General features: G+C 41.1%; 1 protein-coding gene across 4 annotated transcripts in view; it reads right to left on the bottom strand.

Annotated features, from left to right (window-relative positions):
- Positions 1-22,954, bottom strand: part of TGFBR3 (transforming growth factor beta receptor 3) — a 202,099-nt gene that overhangs the window by 22,269 nt on the left and 156,876 nt on the right. For 2 of the 4 annotated variants that reach the window (XM_034931010.3, XM_063606912.1), the window contains exons 8-14: positions 19,258-19,447; positions 17,193-17,533; positions 16,612-16,764; positions 13,938-14,078; positions 13,606-13,764; positions 9,609-9,908; positions 6,030-6,150 (exon numbers count right to left, since the gene is read on the bottom strand). In XM_034931010.3, the coding sequence (XP_034786901.1) occupies positions 6,030-6,150; positions 9,609-9,908; positions 13,606-13,764; positions 13,938-14,078; positions 16,612-16,764; positions 17,193-17,533; positions 19,258-19,447 (1,405 nt within the window). The remainder of the gene's footprint in view (positions 1-6,029; positions 6,151-9,608; positions 9,909-13,605; positions 13,765-13,937; positions 14,079-16,611; positions 16,765-17,192; positions 17,534-19,257; positions 19,448-22,954) is intronic. The other 2 variants (XM_034931015.3, XM_063606916.1) reach the window with 1 other exon arrangement.

Below are 22,954 nucleotides of genomic sequence, written 5' to 3'. Positions count from 1 at the left end.
CTGGGGTTCCTTCAAAACAATCCAGTGGATGACAGAAAGTGATAAAACAAGATTCACCATAAATTGGCAATTGTTGAGACTTATTCTATTTTTGTATATATTTGAAATTTTTCAAAATAAAAAGGTTTTAAAATGTAAAATGCTGGCCGGGAGCGGTGGCTCAGGCCTGTAATCCCAGCACTTTGGGAGGCCGATGCAGGCAGATCACCTGAGGTCTGGAGTTTGAGACAAGCCTGGCCAACATGGTGAAACCCTGTATCTATTAAAAATACAAAAATTAGCTGGGCGTGGTGGCAGGCACCTATAATCCCAGCTACTTGGGAGGCTGAGGCAGGAGAATCACTTGAACCCGGGAGGCGGAGGTTGCAGTGAGCCGAGATTGCGCCACTGCACTCCAGCCTGGGTGACAGAGTGAAACTCCTTCTCAAAAATAAATAAATAAATAATGTAAAATACACGATGTTAAAAAAAAAATCTCTATGATATCCCTCCTTCCCTTCTTGGATAGAGACTGAATGCCCTGGTCTGTCAATGAAGCATTTCTACCATCTTTCCACTCAGTTTCCCCTCACCTCGACCTCAGCTTGAGGACAAAACCTGGCTGGTCCTTTAGAGTATTTTTATTCTGGAAAGATCAAATGTGTTCCAAAAAGTAATGCCTCTCTTGGATCAACTTCCAACTGACGTTCACAACTTTCCCTTCCTCAACCCTCCCTTCCCAAAAAACCTCCAGTTTGCTGAGAGGTTGAGAGGAAGGGGAGGAAATTAACATTTACTGAGTATCCAAGATATGCAGGCATTTTTATTTTTTAAAGTTAGGTGGTGAAAATACGGAGAAAATTCAGTATCTCAAACACTTAACTTGCTAAGAATTAAACACATCTATAGGTATGTAAATCATGGCAAATTTTGGAATGATATTTATTGCTCCTGATGACATCCACATCCATGCTCTTCTGTGTATGTGCACTGTTTCAGAGAAATGGTTACTCCTCTCTTTCACAATTAAAAAAAAATCATCACCGACGTGGTGTAATCATTTTTACTGTATAAGCCCAAGTGTTCTCAAATGCTGTAAAAAGCGGTCACAGAATCCAAGGCAAACAGCACTAATATGCCTATACTTCAAAATTTCAGAAAATAGGGTAGGATGGCACCACCTCAACTATTTTAAATGTTTTGTCATAAACCATAATATGCATAAACTATTTATGTTCTCTGGGCTTTCTGAGTTACTACTGAAAATCACAGAACTTCTCCTGAACTTTAATACTCTGCTAAACAGGTTACACATTTCCCAACATCTTAATCCTTTGGGTGAACAGACATTTTTCCTAAAATCCTTCATCTTCCTTTTAGTTCATAATCATTAGGGTATTTGGGGTGTTACCTTGAATACTAATGTGATATGGTATGAAAAGGGAGAAGAGGGCCAGGCGCAGTAGCTCATGCCTATAATCCCAGCACTTTGGGAGGCCGAGGTGGGTGGATCATCTGAGGTCAGGAGTTCGAGACCAGCCTGGGCAACACGGTGAAACCCCATCTCTACTAAAAATACAAGAATTAGCTGGGTGTGGTGGCAGGTGCCTGCAATCCTAGCTACTTGGGAGGCTGAGGCAGGAGAAGCGCTTGAACCCGGGAGGTGGAGGTTGCAGTGAGCCGAGATTGCGCCACTGCACTCCAGTCTGGGCGACAGAGTGAGACTTTGTCTCAAAAAAAAAAAAAAAAAAAAAGAAAGAAAGAAAAGGGAGAAGTGGGGCAGGAAGAGGGCTGTGAAGACATAGATGCACATGATTCTAGTTTTCAGTAAAAACTAGAATCAACCTCCATCTGGAATAAGGCATAGGGTTTAAGAGCACAGGCTCTGGAATCACAGTGCCTGAATTTGAATCCCAGATCCACCATTTATATGTTGTGTGCCCTTGGCCAAGTTACCTCTATACAGAGGTGCTATGAGGATAAAATATAATAATCCACATAAAGCATTTAGCACAGAGCCTTGCACAAAGTAAATGCTCAACAAATGTTAGATCATCATCCTCATCTCCATCACTATCATCACCATCAGCTTTAAACTTTCATCTATTGTTAAAAATTTAAATGGTAAAAGAACGCTAACCCAACACTGATTCCCAAGGGACTTAGAGATCAAAAGTGGCAAAGATGTGCTCAGGAAGGTTCCATTAAAAACAGTGGCCCAGAGGAGGAATCCAGAAACATTTTTATAGTCTTGATTGCCTACTTTCCTGTCCACAGAAGAAACACAAAAGTATGTCAATGCTATTGGCAGTGGTGGCCACAGAGCAGCTCTCTGCCTGGCTGTGAAGTTGCCAACCAGAGCCTTTATCTGCTGTCCCAGAAAATCCAAGTGTTGAAAAATAAGATGAACCAAATGACCAGAGAGAGCTGGAGTTTTGGCATGGCCTTCAAAGAGCACCTGTGTAGTAAAAGCACAGTGAAGCGTCCCATTGGTTAGGAAATTTTCACCCAAAAAGTCACAGATTCTACAATAAAGAGACATAAAGCTGTCTGGCAGGAAGGACATTCGTGACCTGTTATTATTCAAATAAACCAATGCAATTAGGCAAATGGTCACAGTCTCTTTTCTTTTTTTTTTTTTGAGACAGAGTTTTGCTCTGTCCCCCAGGCTGGAGTACAGTGGCGCGATCTTGGCTCACTGCAACCTCTGCCTCCCAGGTTTAGGCAATTCTCTGCCTCAGCCTAAAGAGTAGCTGGGATTACAGGCGTGTGCCACGATGCCTGGCTAATTTTTCGGTTTTTTTTTTAGGTAGAGACAGGGTTTCACCATGTTGGCCAGGCTGGTCTTGAACTCCTGACCTTGTGATCCACTCCCAAAGTGTTGGGATTACAGGCGTGAGCCACTACGCCCAGCCCACAGTCTCTTTTCAAATGACTATTCCAATTCACCTTGAGGCAGAAAGCACAGACTCCAATGGTCTGCATTGAGGATAAATGATTTAGAGTCAAAAGAAAATAAACTTAAAAGGTGAGAGGAGTCACACACAGCTGAAACCCGCCAGAAAACTTACCCCAGTAAGCGCAAAGTTAGAAAGCGAATTTGCATACAGCCCCTGGGAAGCTGGCCTACAGTTTAACCGCCTCAATTTATTTAACAAACCTAAGTAATAAACTTTCTTCACCCACATGCTTCTCAACTAAAATCTAGTCTCAATTAGCAAATCTCATAAAATTGCTTTGATATTTGCTAAAACTTTCCTCTTGAACTTTTATACAAGAAAACATTGAACTTTCAGTACAACTATACTAAGTTTAAATAAAAGTAATTACCTAATTTGCAAGAGAAATTACTTAGAAAAATGTCACCAGGCTCAAAAGAAGAATGGATGAATTGCTGGAAGTTATACTGCGGCAATATTAATGCCTAATTATTGTCTGGCATGGGAAAAAGCAAGCCGCTGCCTTCAATTACTAGCAGAATTACCTCTCTCAAAATAGTTATGAGTAACAGATGGAATCCAAGGTAGCTGCTCTTATTGTTAAATTATCAGAGACATTTGAACCAGAGCGACTCTACCTTGAATAGGGCTGGGTAAAATGAGGCCGAGGCCTATATTGGGCTGCATTCCCAGGAGTTTAGGCATTCTCAGTCACTGGATGAGAGAGAAGGTCACAAGATACAGGTCATAAAGACCCCGCTGATAAAGCAGGATGCAGTAAAGAAGCCAGCCGAAACTGGCCAAAAACCACCAAAACCAAGATGGCAATGACAGTGACCTCTGGTTGTCCTCACTGCTCATTATACACTAAGTATAATACATTAGCATGCTAAAAGACACTCTCACCAGCACCATGACAGTTGACAAATGTCATAGCAAAGCCTAGCGGTTACCCTATATGGTCTAAAAAGGGAAGGAACCCTAGTTCCGGGAATTGCCTGCCCCTTTCTAGGACAGCTCATGAATTACCCACCCCTTGTTTAGCATATGATCAACAAATAACCATAAAAATAGCAACCAGCAGCCTCTGGGGCTGCTCTGTCTATGGAGTAGCCATTCTTTTGTTTCTTTAGGTCTCTAATAAACTTGCTTTCACTTTACTCTGTGGACTCATCCCCAAATTCTTTCTTGGGTGAAATCTAAGAACCCTCTATTGGGGTCTGAATTGGGACTCCTTTCTGGTAACAAAACCACTTTCATAGTACAAAACGGAGCCAGCTGCTGCCCAATTGTGATTACTCTGCAACACAATTTATATTCTTATTTCTTTCTCCTGAACCCAATAAAAAGGAACTATTTGGACCATCCATTTATATAAAGACTGGGTCTATTATAACTTTCAAATGGTTGAAAACCAATCAATAAAAGTAAAACAAACAACAACAAAAATGTTGCCGAGAACATCTCATGTACACTTCACACCAACTTTAGGACGGCCAGGAAAATGAATTAAAGATTATTTTGCTTCTTCAAACAGCATAGTTGAGTATTACAACTGAAAGGACCTTTTGGAAGTCACCCAGTCCAAACCTCTCCTTTCCAGATAGAGAAAATGAAACCCAAAATGCTGGTGGTAGGGGGGTTCTCCAATGTCCCACAGCCAGTTAGCAGAGAAAGCTAAAAGCAGTGCCTTAGGCTCCCAGCTCCAATCCAGTGTGCCTGCCACCTATACTCTTCTGCCATTTTGAGGGAGCACATTCATTCATAGGAAGGGGGCAGATGCCACCACCAGATACACAATTGGAATGGCACAGCTGTTTTCACAGAGGTTAGTCAACCAATAAGACACTAGACAGTACCTGCATGCCTCTGTTCTGGTAGGTTCTGCTCACTGTCCAGGGGTCACCCCTGCTGCCTAGTCTTGCCAAATCCCAATCCAACATGCTCAGATCAGGAATGCCATCCCAGGGCCACACCAAACCCTAGATCTGGTGTCAGCACCATCCAGCAGGCCTTCCAGCTAATGCCCTGAAACTGGAGCCAGACAGTGTGCTGGCTTTTGTCAAGGCCCTTGGTGCCCAGGCTCCTCTGTGCCCCTCAGAGTGGCGAGAGGCAGCCTGTAGCTCTAATCCTGAAATATCTAACCCCGCTTGGAATCCACTTTCACTCTCTCAGCCTTCTCTCAGTTTGACACCCTTAGATATCAATGTTTCTAGATGGTGACAACTGTAATTGCCTAGATATCCCATGTGACATTTGGTTCCACCCCTCAGATGCCGACAGCTGCCTGGTGTGTCCTTGCTTGTTTATAACCCTTGGAGCTGTGATGCGGGTCCTTGTCAGATGCTCTTCTCACCGCCCACAGGGCCTCATATCCACTCCTAACATTTGTTAGGGCCCAGTTCTGCCTCTCTACTGCTCTGGCTGGCCAGACCCATGCCAGGTCTGGCTCTGCCCTGCCTGTCCTCTCAGGTACTGATGCCACACCCCTTAGGGCACAGCCTTCCTTTTCTCACAGAAGATACAGCTTGCTGAATGTTCCTGCTTGTGGAGAAAGAGGCATGCTGGCTCCAAGCAACAAATGTGATTGTGCAAAATTCTGAAAACTGAATTTTAAGATGCATTTGGGCAGTGGTTCTCATCTGTTACACCTAAGATGAATAATGTTCACATATTCTCAAAGGCATCTGCAATTTTGATAAAGCAATACAATAGGTTATAGCCAGCATAACCTTTAGTAGTAGATCACAGAAAGATGAACTGTGGATTGTGTGCAATTCCCGGGACATGGGACTAACTAGAACCCTTTTTTGCATACTCAAGGAAGCATATTTGAATGCAAGGGAGAGTGACCTTATGACAGGAACAACCTAGACCTGATTCTTTTTACAGAGGAAATCATTTTCAAATAGATTACTTACAACTAAGCCATAATGGCTGTAAGAGAACCAGCTAAAGAAAAGACTCTTCGGGCAAAAAATGGTCTTCTAAAGTAACTAACTGGCCCTTTAGTTATCTTGTGAATAAAGCTGGACTTTGATTTACACTATTGGGTCTTCTTAACAAGCAGAGCTCAGGCCCCATGCTCTGATCGTGCCTCCCAAAGCACACCTTTAGATTCTGCTTCATGGTGGATCACAGCAAGGGGCTTGGTGAACGTCTTCTTATTCTGCATCATGGCCCAGATTATCGAGGCGTCCAGCGAGGTGCAGGCTTCGTCAGGAGGCACACACTGCAGACAGGCAGAACAAAGCACAGAATCAGGGGCCACTCAAAAGTGCCTTCACCAGCTCTACCTGCACAGCTGTCCTGTGGCCTTTTATCAGACAGCACACAGCTGTTCACTACAGAAAAGCAAGAAGGTGGGTGTTTTTCAGAGAACACCAAATAACCTGGGAGATATGACAGCAGGCCCAGTGGATTTTTGGTTGTACCTGAAGATGCAAATATCACTGGACAGCTTCTCAATATTGTCCTCCCCCTCCCCTTCTTCTCACAAAACTAAACATTTTAGTGTTAGTTTGAAAAACAGAAAAACTCTATGCCTAGTGTTGGTCCTCACCAAGCTGGGCTTCATATACCCAGTTCATGTTTGTGATTGGTGATTGTGGGAAATTTCCCATAAAGATGCTCCTCAACTTATGATGAGGTTACATCTTGACAAACCCACTGTAAACTGAAAATATCACTAAGTTGAAAATGTGTTTAATACACCTAAAGTACCGAACAACACAGTTTAGTCCAGCCTACTTTAAACATGCTCAGAACACTTACGTTAACCTACAGCTGGATAAATCATGTAACACAAAGCTTATTTCATAACAAAGTGTTGAATAGCTCACATAATTTATTGAATACTTAGATTGAAAAACAGAATGGTTGTATGGGGACTGTCTATATTGCATTATGAAGGTGACAGATTTTACATTTTTGTCCAATAAGATAATAATGTTGCTGAGTTTGTTTCATTTTAATCCTGGTATAGGCTCATGTAAAACTAAACTTTCCAGGGTCATCTGCTTTTAATGTTTCAAAATGCAGATCCTGGGGGCTGTGCCCAGGTTGTGGAGGCCATGAGATCAGCTGCTTCAAACCTATTAATGAGCATGCTCAGGCCCACTACATCTGTTTTGAAAAAATATGATCACACTCCGCACTTTTTCTTTAAAATAACTTTGTTTTCTTGTCTATATTTATCAATAGGTATAGTTCTTTTTTATTTTTCTTGAGACACGGTCTTGCTGTGTTACCCAGGCTGGAGTACAGTGGTACAATCATGGCTCACTGCAGCCTTGGCCTCATGGGCTCAAGTCATACTCCTGCCTCAGCCTCCCCAGTAGCTGGGACTACAGGTGTGCACCACTACACCCAGCTAATATATATATAGTAGTGACAGCGGTCTCACTATGCTGACCAGGCTGGTCTCGAACTCCCAGCAAGCTGCCAACCTCAGCCTCCCAAAGTGCTAGGATGACAGGCATGAGCCCACGCCCAGCCTAATAGGTATAACTCTAAAGTAAATGACAGCTTCTATGGTAAGAAGACATATTAATACAGCCATCATTTTAAGTCTATAGCAGGCATCCCAAAAAGCTAATCAAGTTCCATCTTTTCCAAACACAAAAGAGCAAAGACTTTAGGCCTTGCTGTCATTGCTGCTCTGAGCAACATGCCAGTCAGACACTTCTTATAAGACAACCCTCACTGCCCTACTCTTACCCCCTCAAAAAGAGAAAAGCCTTTAACAAGAGCCCTCTTGTAAAGAAAAACAACAAATTTTCTGTGGAGAGGCATGATGACTGAAAAGATTTGCATTTTGCTTTCCTGTTTTAGTTTACTGTTACTTTCCTATTGAGCTCTTCAGTTAAGCAAGAGTCTATGATTCCGCATTTAACTCAGTGGAGTGTGACCCTGGGCAAGACACTCTGCTCTCCGGGTCTCGGTTTCATCAGCAAAGGGCAGGGTTGGTCTCAACAATCTCTGAGACCTCTTCCTAGAAGATTCTTTGGCGCTCTCTATTGTCACAGAAAGCACTCAGAAAATAATAGAAATGTGAAAATATTACCTATAAGCAGCAAACAGAAAGACAGTGGTAACAGCTCATCCAAGCCTCTGCCAGATAAAGGGCTGTCATTGTACATACTGTCCTATTTGCTCCTCTACCCAGGAGGGAAGCCAGGTATGATTATAACAGTTTATGAGGAAATACAGGCTCTAAGGGGTCCAGAGACTGGCTTAAAGTCCCATTGGTGGCAGCAGAGCTTCCTTCTCAGTCCCAGGCTCTTTCCATGTTATCTTACCTTGGGGGTAAAGGGCGACTTGAGGTTTAGGGTTATATCCCATCATGTCATCCCCTGAGGCTTAGAACTCTCTTTACGATTAATTTTCCCAGATTAACACACATGAAGCTGGGCTGTTCCAGGCCAGGTCAGAGAGAAGTAACAGCCAAAGCCACAGCAAAGATCCCTGGTAACTGCTAGGTCTCCCCTCCAAGACCTCTAACCCTTAAACGTTACCCTTCTGCCCACAGGAAGCAGCTGGTCCCACAGCCACACATGAAGCTCCTCACGGCTCTCTACCACTGTCCACTAAGCCCCAACCCTGACGGTGAATGCCCACAAGGCTAAGGCATCACCGCCGCAAAAGCAAACCTAGGAATATAGTCTAAATCACTGTATATGTGCTCCCCAATGGTTATGATCATATCTGCTCTATTTTCGTATGCAAACAAAATTCTCTTGGGTGTTATCAGAGAAAAGGATGCCCAGGGGACTATAATGATGCAAGGAATTCAGATCAATTGTAATCTATTTGGAAATGGTGGTTTTTCCTCCTACCTCCATACCTAAGACTTAAAATCTGTGAGTTAAATGAGAAAATTCCATACATACATTATTAATAATACTGCTTGATTCTTAGCCTTTTAGACATTGATATATGACTGCAAAAGGATTGGAAATCAGTTTACTCTGTGTGAGATAGCCACAGAATAAATGCACATATGAAATTATACATAATTATGGCAGATCACAGAAACAAAACTATGGCAGAAGATACCTTTCATATACAAGACCAACCTAGTGGGTATCATAGTTAACCTTGCAGATCTCCCCTATCAAATGCATTCCACCAAGGTCAAATGGTTCTGCTTTTTGTTATGGCAACAGAACATTCAATCTGGAGAGTGACAGGAGGCAAATATGATGAACTGATATGAAACTGAGAAAAGCTAAAATATTTGTTAGTTTCCCCTAGAAGTCTCCCTGAGACAAGTCAACCTTATAATTCACACAGAAAAGGTTAAAAAACAATGACAATGCCAGTCCCAGCAGGACCTGGAAAAATTAATTCTCACAATGAACTTGTCCTTTCGGCTTGCTGTATTTTTGGCCTGCAAACTATCTGAAAAGCAAAGATAAAGCCAGAAATCTCCCTCCATGGAAAAGCGTCTTGATTTATCACTCGTAAGGTACTACTAAGTAGCACGCATGGAAAAAAGAAAATCATGCTGTCAGGATTTATTATCTAAGACTCCATAAAACTCACAGTTCCCTGCTAATACTGACTTTAATATTTCAGTTGGGCAGTTCCAAAACAAAAAACCTCAACCTGCAAGACCTTGGAATTAAACTTTTCTGCCTCACCTAAAAATGCCAAAATAACCATCCGAATGGATGAAGGCCCACAAACCTTAGGCAACTTCTGGGGGTGCTTCTCCATCTTCGTACACAGCGTCAGCTCACACTGTAGAAAGAGCAGTGAGGTGTTGAAGATGGGCTTGAAGACAAAGCTGAATCGCTTCTTATCCATGTCAGCTTGCGGGATAGGAAAGTGCACTCTCTTGGGACTGTAGAATTTCACAGATTCATCTTTAGGACAAATATTCTCAATAATGGTGTAATGAGACATCCTATCAGGGTTCGAATATGGAGAGATAAAGCACGTTTGGATGGCAAATCCCAGTTCTTCTTCAGCCTTAGTAACAGATACCTATGAAAGAACAGAAAGATGAATTAGGAAATGAGTTAGCATCTCACTTTCACTTTAGGCACAAGGACCATATGCCAAGACAGCCCTTCAGATGACACGCTGTTTTATCTTCATAACATAGTTATAGCCTTCTTTCTAATTACAAAAGTAACCCACACACACGTTGAAAGAAAAAGATATTTTCCACTTCAATTTGATATAGATGATGACAGTGAATTATTTCTTTCAAATATTAGTCCATTAGATTCAAATACAAGATGAGTAAATCTCTTCCACCTCCCAATGAGTCCTCTGAGTGTTAAAAATAAAAACATATTTTGCATTTAAAGTGGATTTTCCAAAGTAAATAAAACACCAATAGGCAAAGTCCCTAATGTTTTAATAGTGCAACACTTATAAGCTAAGCTCTTTTTAAAGATTGACCAAAAAACAAAGTTCAGTGGCAAAATCTATTTAACCTAGGCAGGAAGACTGAGCTTCTAAATTGCAAAAAGTCAGAGTAAGCCTGATGAGAGTCCTGCTTCATCGGCGAGAAGGCAGAGCTGGCTCCGGTGCTGGGTGTCAGTGACGGTGCAACCTGGAGGCCATCATGGGCCTGGTAAAGTGTCCCAGCTGCTCACAGATCCAAATCAGCCTTGCCAAGTACTCCCCCTTCACTCCATAAGCCCAGGGGTAGTTTAGGGGAAATCTAATCTGGAAACGTTTCCGACTCATTTATACTTCCCCCTTTGAAAACATTTGTATGGGCTATGTCCAAATTTTGTTAAGGTTCTTTTCCTTAGAAACAGGAAGTAATGTTTAGCCAAGTGTAAACAGAATTCAAACCTCAACTATCCTGAACTTAGCTAAAATCCCCAGACCAGAGGAGATTCTCCATTTGGTGACACGTGGATCACTGCATGAACTGCCCCTCCCTGCTATGCCTCATTCTTTGACTAAATTTAGGATCAAAATAAACTTAAACGCTTGTAGAAACAGCTAGTCCTTACCCATAGACCAACAGCCGCAGAATCATTTCAAAAGACATGGAGATAGAAACAGACTTTCCACGCTGAGATACCCAGGGGAAACCCCCGACATCACATGGGGCTTTGAATCCGCAGCACTGTTGTGAAAGATTCCTACGTGGTGGTTAACTGCAGGACACTCAACAGTGAAGATGCTAATGAAGAGGGTTCTGATAATGTCACTGTGGTGACATTCTGTAAATACTAACACTTCAGTATTTTTGCAATACTTCTGAAAAACAAGATATTCTATCTTGGAAAGGTGGCAAATTACATATGTGCTATTACTAAAAACTGCCGTTTAACATGAACTCAGAAACCACATGCCAAAATGTGTAACAGAGGGACTGCAAATCTCTTCTCTAATCTCAAAAGAAAGTATGTAGTGGCAGAATGTCTAAGGTATCCCAAAAAGGGATACCTTTGTAGCAGAGGGAAAAAATATATATTATTTTTTAATATATTTTATGTATATATAGTTTATATATATAAATTATCAGCAAATCTTTTACTAAAAAAGATTTTACTTTTAGACCAGAAGTGAGTAGGAGAAGGACTACGGGCTTTGCAGTGAGACGAGCTCATAAAAATTACATGCTCTCCTGCTCACGTGCTGGGCACCGAGACTCAGTTTACTCACCTACAGAATGAGAACACGAATACCCACAAGATATCATAATTGTGAAAACTAGCAAAGTAAAAGTTACATGCAAACAACACAGTTCCCAGAGTGTCAATAAATGCTACCTATTAGTAGTAGTAGTATTCTAGATTTAAAATTTTGGGTTATTAACAACTGGGTTTGTAAATTCCCCAAGACAAATGAACCAAAAGAAAACTGCCATTATGTGACCAACAGTCACCTGGAGATGACCAATGAACAGGTGGCAACACTGTTAACTTGGATTATGAAAGGGACTGTATGGTGTAGAGGGAATAGAGGATAAACTATGAGAAATATAGGTGATGTATGAAAAGGTATAAATGGGAAAACAAGAATGAAAAAAAAAAAAACTACCAATAACACGTTTCAAGTAAGCCAGCATTTGAAGGATGGGGGAAGAAACCCAAAATATCCAGGGTAAGGTACAGGAGGAAGATTGACCACTGATTAGCATAAATCAGCAAAGCCAGGCATAGATTTGGAAAAGAACAATCTGCAATTATGCAGCACCCCTGAAATCCACAGCGCAATAGGGAGCTGTTGACCAACTGCCCATGTGAACTGTACAGCCAGAAAAGCAAGAGAAAAACAGCCGTCTTGGCTTAGGAAAAGCATGTAGAAGGCAGTATATTTTCCCCAATGGAGAAAGAAGGTGTGCTCAAAGAAAGAGAACTCTCAGAATGGGGGAGGGGCAGAATCCATATGATCAAGGAAAACAACATCTAGCGCCAGCGGGCTCTGTCCCAGAGTCAGTGCGAATGTGAGAGTTATTTGTCTTTCCAAAACAGAAACACGTGCACCAAAGTCACTTTTAACATATGGAAGTACCCCACTTTGACCCTTTAAGCCTCTCACCCCTCCCACTATGAAGCTGAGCTTGCAGCTGAGTACCAAAACCAGCTCATTAGATGAGGACCTTCCCATAAGACCAACAGATGATATGCCCACTTGAAACACTAAGGTTGAAACATGAAAGGTTGTACCCAGGGCACAAGAAACAGCAGACATCCTGGTGCCATAAGGACATTTATCTTTTCTAGAATCCACTCTCTGAACCTGGATGTTTGCATTGATAAGACGTTATGTTTTCTCTCCTTTCAAATGGCACTTTGGAGATAAGCGATAGTCGTATCCAGCGAAGATCAGTCAGAGCTCTGGAGTCACACGGCCTATGAGCACTGAATCTGAACTCCACTAGTACCAGCTGTGTGGCCTCAGAGAAATTTGTGCCTCAATTTTCTCATCCATAAAATGAAGATATTATTAGCCTCCCTTATAGGATGGCTCTAAAGAGTTAACTAACTGCTGCAATACTTACAACTATGTTTGGCACATAATAAATCTGCAGCAAATGTTAGATGTTGTTATTTCATTATTACCGCCACTGCCTAATATTTTGTAGTCACTCCAGATTCCAGATTTAGGTTGCACATGATTATTAACATTATATATAGGAAATAGTTTTAATAAGTTTATACAGATACTCAGATCATGATCTAGAAAAAAAATGTCATGAGTTATAATAGCACATAGCATTTCACTTAAAAGTGAGTGCAATTTAAAAGATAACAAGTCAGTTTCAGTGGCGGCACGGACCCACAGGGATTTGGCTGCCCTGCTGGGGGCTAAGGGGACTGTGCAGGGAAAAAAAAAGAAATAAAAGATAACATATGAGGTGGTTTTGAAATATTCCATGGTTAACTCTAACACTGCAACTACTGAACTACTGTTCCAAAAGCAAAGGACAGGGCTTTACCAGTAGAATTCACACTTGCCAATTTTTTTTTTTTTTTAACATTCATCTACAAAATACTGTCTTCACTTAGCATAATGTATTAAATCTTGAAATTTCCCGCTTTGGTCAGAAGCCAGTCTGGAAGCGTTCTCTCAGCCAATCCCTCATCAGACCTGGTGAAGGTCTGTGAGGTAGGACAGGAAGAGGTCTGTACAGGGTATTTTAGCTGATGTCTAAGGAACTATAGCCCAGCACTAACCTAAAAGGTCAAGGCTAACTTTCAGGTCTCACCTCAACATAAACGTGTCCATTCTCTGGCACAGAGAAGACCCCCTGGGAGGGCACCAAAAAGAGGTCAGTGTTGTATAGCTCCATGTTGAAGGTGATGTTTCCGTGGGGCTGTTCCTGGAAGCTGCTGGGGTTCCTCACCTGCTGAAGGCTGCAATTAAACTGGAAAAAACAACCCACAGGAAGATTAATGACAGTCATATGAAGGATGAAGGCCCTGTAGCTTCATGAGCTTTGGCTTTTAACATCTGATTTTATTTTCAGATAGTCCCTAACTAAAGCCAACAAAATAGACAGCATTTTCCACAAACCCCCTACTGATAACAAACACATACCACCACGATTTCAGGTCGGGTGAACAGGGAAGCATCTCCTTCATCCATATCTCCCGGAAATCCATTATCACCTGACTCCAGATCTTCATAACCATCTGGCCAACCACTACTGTCCCCAAGGGCTGGAACCTGTATCACAATCTAAAAGGCAAAGAAAGCACAGCCAATGTTATAAAAACACCAAACCATGTGCGTTTGGTTCTGCCTCACACAAACACTCATGTAATCATTCTGATGCAAATTGAAAATCTGACTTTAAGACAAAATAATAAAATAACATCCAGGCTTTTTCGAATTTTATCTTCAAAGTGATGAAGAATAAGGAGAAACCCAATGCAGGTTCAAGTTAAAAGCTAAACTAATATTTGTATCTTCTCTTGTGAAAAATAAATATTTATGTTGTAACCATATTGAATAATTACAAATGATTTCAAATGGTGGGAAAACACTAGATACTAGAATGGAGTTGAATGGAGTTGTCAAGAGACTTGCCTATACCGTGAGAAGGGGCTTCCCCTTAAGAGGCTTTATATTATAAACTCTAAGAAGTACTAGCAGTTGGCGAATACAAGCAGCTTTCATTATATATATCCTTTAAGAGTTGTAGAAAGTTTGGTTGGAGTCAGCAGCGAAGGACCTAATGTTTACTAGGGAGCACATCTCTTCATTGCTGCTCTTGTACCCCTGTAACTTTTGCTCATTTCTTCCCTAAGAAATCTTTCTCTATGGTGTATGGATGTGGAAAAGAATATGTTTTATCCCAGGAATCTTTTTTTTTCCGCCTTTTTCGCTATCCACCTGCAGATATATTCCTGGAATCTATCTTGACATAGGTTGAAATTATGATTCCTGGATTATTTCTAAATAGGATGAGAAAATTCACCCAAGGGTCATGACTCCATAAATGAAATCCTAATTTCTTTTGCTTCACATGCTTGGATTCTGAACATGATGCAAAATAGAAATATATAGTAAGTCTGAAAATTACTACAAACAATTACAATCGGTAAGAACAGCTAAAACAGTCTCCAAAGGGAGTAGGATGGGAAGAAAATTTAAAAAAAAAAACAACTGCCTTTCTCTCTGTACCAGGTCCTCCAAAGAAAGTATTGATGCCAATTAAAGGAAGCATCTAGGATATTGCTAAACTCAAAGATCATAATAAAGAAAAGAAAAATATGTGAGAAAAAAAGGAACTTTAAGGGATCATTACATGCCTTTCTCTCCTGAAGCAACTGACTTTTTTTTTTTTTTTTTTTCTTAACAGACATATTACTGTAGCCACTTTTGGTGTTAACTTGGACCCCAGTTTTAAAATGCCATAATCAAGTATTTCAGTAATATATGACATTCATTATATCTGCAGACACTGGATAATTGAAAGAAAATTCATGCTGCAATTATCAGGAGGTCAAAGGTTAATAAATTAATTATTTGAGTAACAAAAGGAGATTAGCAGGGCCTAGCCTGGTGTCTAGGAAAGATTAGTGGACAAGAGGTCAGGAAGTTGGATTCAGTCGTCCTGGCTCTGCCATTAGCCCATCCCTGGAGTTTAAAAAAGCAAGTCTTTTTAACTTCTTGGAGTTCAGTTTCCTCACCTGTGAAATGAAGAAGCTGAATAAGCTCATCTTAGGGTTATTTGCGGCTCCAACAATCTAAGATTCTCTGAGGAACAATATGCTTGGGTTCATGGGAGAGTCACTTCCCACAGGAACCACGCTGACCAGAGCACCTGATTGCTAGCCTCTCTTCTCTGGATGGGGTTGAACTAGCAGCCACAGCTCAGCCACCCCATGTCAAAGCTGGATATGGCACTAAGAAGATACCCCACCTCCCACCCCAACCCACCCTGTGTCAAAGGTGGACACAGGGATCTCTGAGCCTTATTTTTACCATTAAAAGTAAAACCCAAAATGCAAAATCAGCACTTTAAAGTTCTTTTGGAACTTCACATTTTTAATTCTTTTAATATTCACTGCCTAGTCTCTGTCTCCAAGAGAATGGGTTTAATCTGAAAACATTTTGACCAACTGAGAAGAAAGATTTCTGGAAAATGCAGGTTAGCTATTGCAACGGTTTATCATTGGGGGAAATCTGTGGAATCTTTCTCCAAGTAACTTCAAAAGTAGGAGAGTTTCTTCAATGTATGGTCTTTCTTAGAGGTGGAGAGAGACTTAATAATTTCTTAAAGGTCCTTTTTGAGTTTTAAATTCTCTTTTTGGATTTTTATTCATGAAGGAGGGAGAAGTTCTCCTACTTCTGGACGAGATTCAAATGAGGCCAGAGAGACCACACATCTGGTTAACCCGGCTGTGCAGAGGTGCTGCTCATTCATATAGCCCAGGGCCTTAAATTTTATCCTTATAAGGGCCAGTTGAGCTTGGCCACTGAGAGAAGTCATAATCACCTTGACAGTGCAGCCTTTGTCATCAGGAGACGGAAACGGGGGGTGAGAAAACAGGCTTTCCAATTCCCAAAGACTCACCAATAAAACAAATAAAACCAAAGAGCTCAGGGTCAAAGTACATCCATTTTGTTGAGAACTGACACTTGGCTTTGTTCAGGCCTGGGGTGAAAACCCTCTTCATCTTCAAAGAAATGTTAAGACTAATTTTAAGGGAGCACACAGCCAGGCTCTGGCAAAGGGCAAAGCTTTGTTCTGGAAAACACTCACGGAGTTATAGTAGACCACACCATCAAGGGCTGACCACCGGGGCCGAGTACCGCAGCCATTCAGGGGAGACTCCAAAACAAAGTGTGTGCCATTCATCTTGGCCTTGCAGGTAGGATCCAACAGAGTGACGTCCATCCCCGAGTAGCCACTGGCCTAAAACAACAACCACCAAAGACATGGTTGGAGGCCCACAGGCAGTTCTGTTGTATAATTGACACAATTGACAATTGCTTGGTCTTCCAAGGACAGGCGATGAGAGGCCTGCATCGTGCCCCTTCCCCAAGTATCTCTTCCCAGCTGCCCACCTCTCAACAGCCCAAGGGTAGTCTCTGTTGGCCTTGGAAATTCAATAGCAAAATATTGACACACAAGGATCTGGAACCCCCACCCCCTGTCACTGAGAACAACAGGAACCGGGTGAGAATCACAGCCAAGGGGAAGTAGGCCCATCCAACTGAGAAAACAGTATCAAGCCTCCAGAGTTCAAAAATGAAAGAGATAGGGAGAAATTACAGATGCAGACTAGGGCCAGATGGGAAAGGAGGTAGCCTCTCTTCCCTCCTGTAATCAGCTGCACCAACCTGAAAAGAATCTTTTTCTACAGCCACGATCATCTTCTCATTGTCACATTTGACAGACAGGGCAATATCCACGCTCCCTTGCACCTCTTCTGGCTCTCTGAGACCAGGAAACAGTTGTATGCTGGGAATGACAGGGTCCTTTGGCTGAGGGAGCCCATCTTCTCCCTCTTCATTCCAGACTCTCCTGGAAATATCTGGGAAAGGAAAGGGAAGGCCTCCATTTTGGCCTTCGTCCCCTCCCCGGATGGGCGGGTTCTGCAGGGCAGGCAGGGCACCAGGGTCCAGCAGGATCCGTAGCTCAGGAGGAATAGTGTGGACTTCCTCATCTCCCATCTCCTCTGCTGGTGAAAGAAGAAGGCAAAACATCATCAGTGTTTGATGCCAGGCCACAACCAACATCATTACAGGCAGAACAGGAGGAATTAGCATAGAATGGGCAGGTGTAAAATGACTTTTAATAAGCAGTGTATAAAGGTCATTAGAAGTCTAGAAGCCTGAATTCTAGTCCTGGTGTTCTCTCTAACTAGCTCAGTGGCTTTGGGCAAGCGGCTTGCTTCTCTGTGCCTCAAATTTGCTTTTCCAATTTTTTAAATTAAGTGGTTGGAAATGATCAGTGGTTCTTAACTTTGGCTACACATGAAAATCACTTGGAAGCTTTAAAAAATATTCCTACGCCCAGGTTGTACCCCAAACAATTTAAACTCAGACTCTCTGGCGTGGTACCCAATCATTAATATGTTTTAGTCTCCCCATGTGTAACTGCAATGTGCACCTAAGACTGAGAACCAATGGAGTAGACAGTTTCTAATGCTGTCCAAGCTAGAAAAATCTGTGATTTAAGTTACATGATGCAATATTATTCCATTCAAATGCCACTAAAATACTTTCCTTGAATCAAGAGAGTCTTTTGAATAATTTCTCTAAGGACGTCTTGAAACAATATTGGTATGTTAAAATTACTTCGCCACCTTCTTTTTGACAGCTAAATTTTAACAGGTATCTGGGCACCTTGGCCTTTCGGAACGTATTCCCTTGAAAGATAAGAAATAGCTGCATAGATACATTTATTCCTTCAAAGGGAGAGACGCATTTCCATACAATCAATACTCAATATTTTGTCGTATTTCTAACAACTAAAAAAATAATAATTTCCCCAGTATTCTTTATATCTACTATCTAAGGCCAACTGATGTACACTTGAGGTCAAATCCATCTCAGTGGAAGCTGGAAGTGAAGATGACAGTTGGACATTATCTCTCCTTTAATAGTATTCTTTGGAAAGGACGCTAGAGCTGTAAGGGTCCAAAATAAGTCATAGCTTTGTAGGGTTTTTAATTTGTACTTTCACGAAAACCTTCACAACAACCCGGTAAGGTCAGTCCTATTATTTTCCCCTTATTACTGAAGAAAAATCTGTGGCTCAGAGGTGAAGCAACTTCTCCCCAAACAGTGACTAAATGGTAGAGCTGGGGCTTGAACCTGTACTCCTAATCCTTATTCTATTGGCATTTCACTCAGTGGTGGTACCATGAGCTGAGGAACAGGTCTAGGGATCAGAAAACTAGGGTTTCAAGTCATGCTAGCTAGAAGACTCCAGAAAACCTCAAGAATTTGTTGACCCTCTGCTTTCCACCCCATTCAGCTGGGGTAGTAACTCCTGCCATCCTCTGGGTATGAACACTCAAGTATGAGTCCTCGTGACTATTTTCCTAAAAGATACAGCCTTTTACCATGAACTTCTTTCCTGCAGTCTTAACTCTTCTGTATTCTCAGCCATAAGTGGTCATTAGGTGTCTCGGAGAGAAGAACCTAATGTAATCACACTAAAGATAACCTATAACAAAGTTCTCTGAATATGCATTCAACTCTATGTCACTGAAAATCTGTATTACAGTTTCCTCAAAATCTCTGTCTAGGTAATTTTAAGCCTTCTGATAAAAAGCAGTCAAATTATTAAAATATACAAGAGAAAAACAGCAACATATAAGCTGAAATGACAGTTCCTCACTGGAAAAGCTTCATTTGGGGGATATTTTTTACATAACTTAAAAAACTTCTAACTTACCATTATTTTCAAGCCGAAGATGAAATCTATTAGCCACAGGAGCCATTGTGTATGAAGTTATTGGACTATAGCCATTGTCCAAAGCCCACTTCACCAGATTCCCTTGGGTTGAAGGAATGTCATCTCTTATTGATTTGGTCATTGTCATAGATCTTTCACTCTCTTTTCCAAAGCCAATACTGTTAGGAGCCTGAAGATATAGCAAAAAAATCACTCATGAGTCTAAAATTAAACAGTACTTTAGATAATAAAAATTAAATATCTTAAATAAGTAGATCTATATTGTATATGAGGGAATTATTTATTCTTTTGACCCCTGTTTTCCTTGGGCTAAGAACGATGATGTGAAAAACCTTTAATAGCCGACTAAAAGACATCTACGCATGCTGCTTGATCATACTATTTGTATTGCCTATGCTGATAAAAAAAATCATCCAATGACATGTAAGTAGTTACATACTAAGTATGCCTAGTCTATAACTGTACAGTTAGTCTAATGTTTAAATTATTCACACACAGTACATATGTATAATAAACTTTCCCTTTTTTTACTTAAAATGACATATAAAGTATATGTCATAACAGACATGTTATATTGCCCTCAAATTCCCATGCTTCCACTTCCTATTCCCCTAGATTTCAATGAAAGATAGCACAATCACTTACAGCCACTTAACAATGGAGATATGTCCTGAGAAATGCATCATTAGGTGATTTAGTCATTGTGTGAGCATCATAGAGTGCACTTACACAAACCTACATGGTAGAGCCTACTACACACCTAGGCTATATGGTACAGCCTATTGCTCCTAGGCTACAAACCTGCACAGCATGTTACTGCACTGAATACTGTAGGCAGTAGTAACATGATGGTCGGTATTTGTGCATCTAAACATAGAAAAGGTACAGTAAAAATATGGTATTACAATCTGATAAGACCACTGTCGTATATGTGGTCCCTCACTGACTGAACCATATTATATGCTCAAGACTGTACTTCAGTGTGGAGACTATCCCATCTATATAAACTATTAAATTCCACATGGTAAAACAACCAATGTTTATATTTCATCTAAAATGTATGATCAATTAGTAATTCTATAATTGTATTCATTTGCCAATTCTACTAACTGAATATACTTATATCTTCTATTCTAAATATTAATTAATTAATTTAGGTTACTCTCCCCTTAAGTATCACTGTTTTATCCAGTAATACAAGTAGGTCTTAAGATTAGCTTTCAGGGATGGGTGCAATAGTTCACACCTATAATACTAGCATTTGGGGAGGCTGAGGCGGAAGGACTGCTTGAGCCCAAGAGTTTGAGACGAGCTTGGGTAACACAGGAAGATCCCATCTCTACAAAAATTTTAAAATTAGCCAGGCATGGTGGCATTTGCCTGCAGTCCCAGCTACTCAGGAGGCTGAGGTGGGAGGATCACCTGAGCCCGTGAGTTAGAGGTTACAGTAAGCTATGGTCATGCCACTGCACTCTAGCCTGGGTGACAGAGGGAGACCCTGCCTTAAAAAAAAAAAAAAAAAAAAAAAAAAAAAAAAAGACTAGCTTTCACTGGATAATCAATTACAAAATTAAAATGACAGAAATATTTTTGGGAAAGGATATAAATGGACTCTACTCAACCAGGTTATTCAACAAGGACATGGAAGGTAAATTTATACATCAATTGCTGACTCCTGTGGCAGTGCTCTTCTCAGAGGGTGAGAGAGCTAAATGCTGCAGAGGGGACCCCAAAGGGAAGGTACCATATTTTCAACAACTGCACCAACAGGGCTGGAAAGCCCTTCCAGCATGCAGATTACACCATTTTCATGCTGTATAAAAATCACTTTAATTTCCATGCCCAGTGATTTTCTCCTGCATGCATGCAGCATTTTTCCTAAATTCCTCATTTGTTTCCCATTCTGTTTGCCCCTAACATGACTAAATATTAATCCTTTCCCACTGTAAAACCCTAAAAGATTCACAGGCTCTAAGTTCTCTTGGCCTATGTGGTTGTGGGATATTGGCTGAAGCCACATATATTTCAACTCAAATCTTAAAGGATCTCATTCAGTATATTTTTCTATTACCTGAAGTGCTTATGTGTGGGAATACTGCCAGACTCACCAGTCACAAACTCTATATGCAAAGGAACCAGACAGAACTTTAACCAACTTCTGCGGCCATTTGTAAACTCAGTTTAATAGATTCAGAATATTTTAGCTCTTACTCCAATTCAGAAAAAAACTCCTTAGGGTAAAGAAGGGCTAGGGAGGAAAGAAACAAAGAGGAAGGAAGGAAGGAAAGAGGCTAAAATGAGATCATGAAAGATCCAATTTATTCTTAGAACTTTTTATGCATTTAGTCAACAGTAGTTTCTTAGGTACAGCTTCTTCCAGCCTTTTAGAGCTACATGTCATTTTGATTGGCTGGAATCACAACAATTGGCCTAAACAACACTGCTTGCCCTCATCTGCCCTAGTCTCTTTCATGTTGTTGGACAGCTGAGAAAATATCGTATTTCCAGAACACTATCATCATAACTGCCAACTGTCCTTTTGCACCAATGTGGAATGAGCTGTTTGCACCTTTCCACATTAAATCTAGGAGCTGTCAATACATCTCATTTTGATTATGTCTGGGAACTTAAAAGACTCGACATCTATCTACACATTTGTAAAGCAGCAAGGCTTGGGACAATGGCAGACAAGTTGGTTCCCAGCTTTGAGCAAATTCTCACACTGTACTTCTGGAAGTCCCTAGGCTTTTTCCAGCTTTAGTGGAGCTACTCCAAATGCAGGTGTACAAGGAGGTCTCCAAAAACCACCACCATCTTTCCCAGCCATATCTTCATGAAAGATAAGGAGTTAAGTCTAAGTGCCTCCACACTCCCCCATATTTACATCTGAACTGCTGGTATAGGGGAGGGAGGACTAAGGAAGGGAATGGCCAGAGAGCATAGTGCATATGCCCACTGAGATTTTTAAAAATGTATTCTCTAAGAACAAGCTGCCCATCATCAACCCTGAAGTCCTGAGGCCACATGAAATAATATAAGAGGAAACCTCTAACAAGTTTCCTCCATCTATTCTTTTATGTTTTAGAGGTTCTTCCTACCATAAAAGTGATTATGCATGGTCCACACAGGACCTGAGAAAAGAGCCAGAGCTGGACAAGGCAATGTAGACACCTCCAATGTTCCCATTCTTGCCCACTGCCTGGCTCTTTGCACCTCTTTTGACCATTTTGTCATCTGGAGGACACATTCTGCCCATGCCCCACCCCCGACACACACATGCATAAGACATCCATATTTACTGGTGCTCTTCTTTAAATTACTCCATCAGACTCCTTACAATTCCCTTAGTAGACATCTTTCTTTCTTTTCACCTTGTTTAGAGAAGTGCCCTAATTGTTCCTATAGACACTCTGAAAGAGTTATTTATGGAAGGAAGATGAACCCCCTTTTTATGGCAGGCACTCTGCTAGGCATATATTATCTTATTTCTCTTCCAAAATATAAGGAGATAGGCATTACCATTCCTGTTAGAGAAGGAGAACCTAAGACTCACAGAAGCAACACATGTAGCTGAGAACTTACATGTGCAGGCCCTGTGTCCAGTGCTTTAGGTGAAATATCCTATAGGCCCTTAACAAGTATTTGGCAAATAAATGAACAAACAAATGAACTCAGC

Source organism: Pan paniscus, chromosome 1, assembly GCF_029289425.2.
Source record: "Pan paniscus chromosome 1, NHGRI_mPanPan1-v2.0_pri, whole genome shotgun sequence".
Lineage (NCBI taxonomy): Eukaryota > Metazoa > Chordata > Mammalia > Primates > Hominidae > Pan > Pan paniscus.
This window is presented reverse-complemented; position numbering and strand designations above follow the sequence as displayed.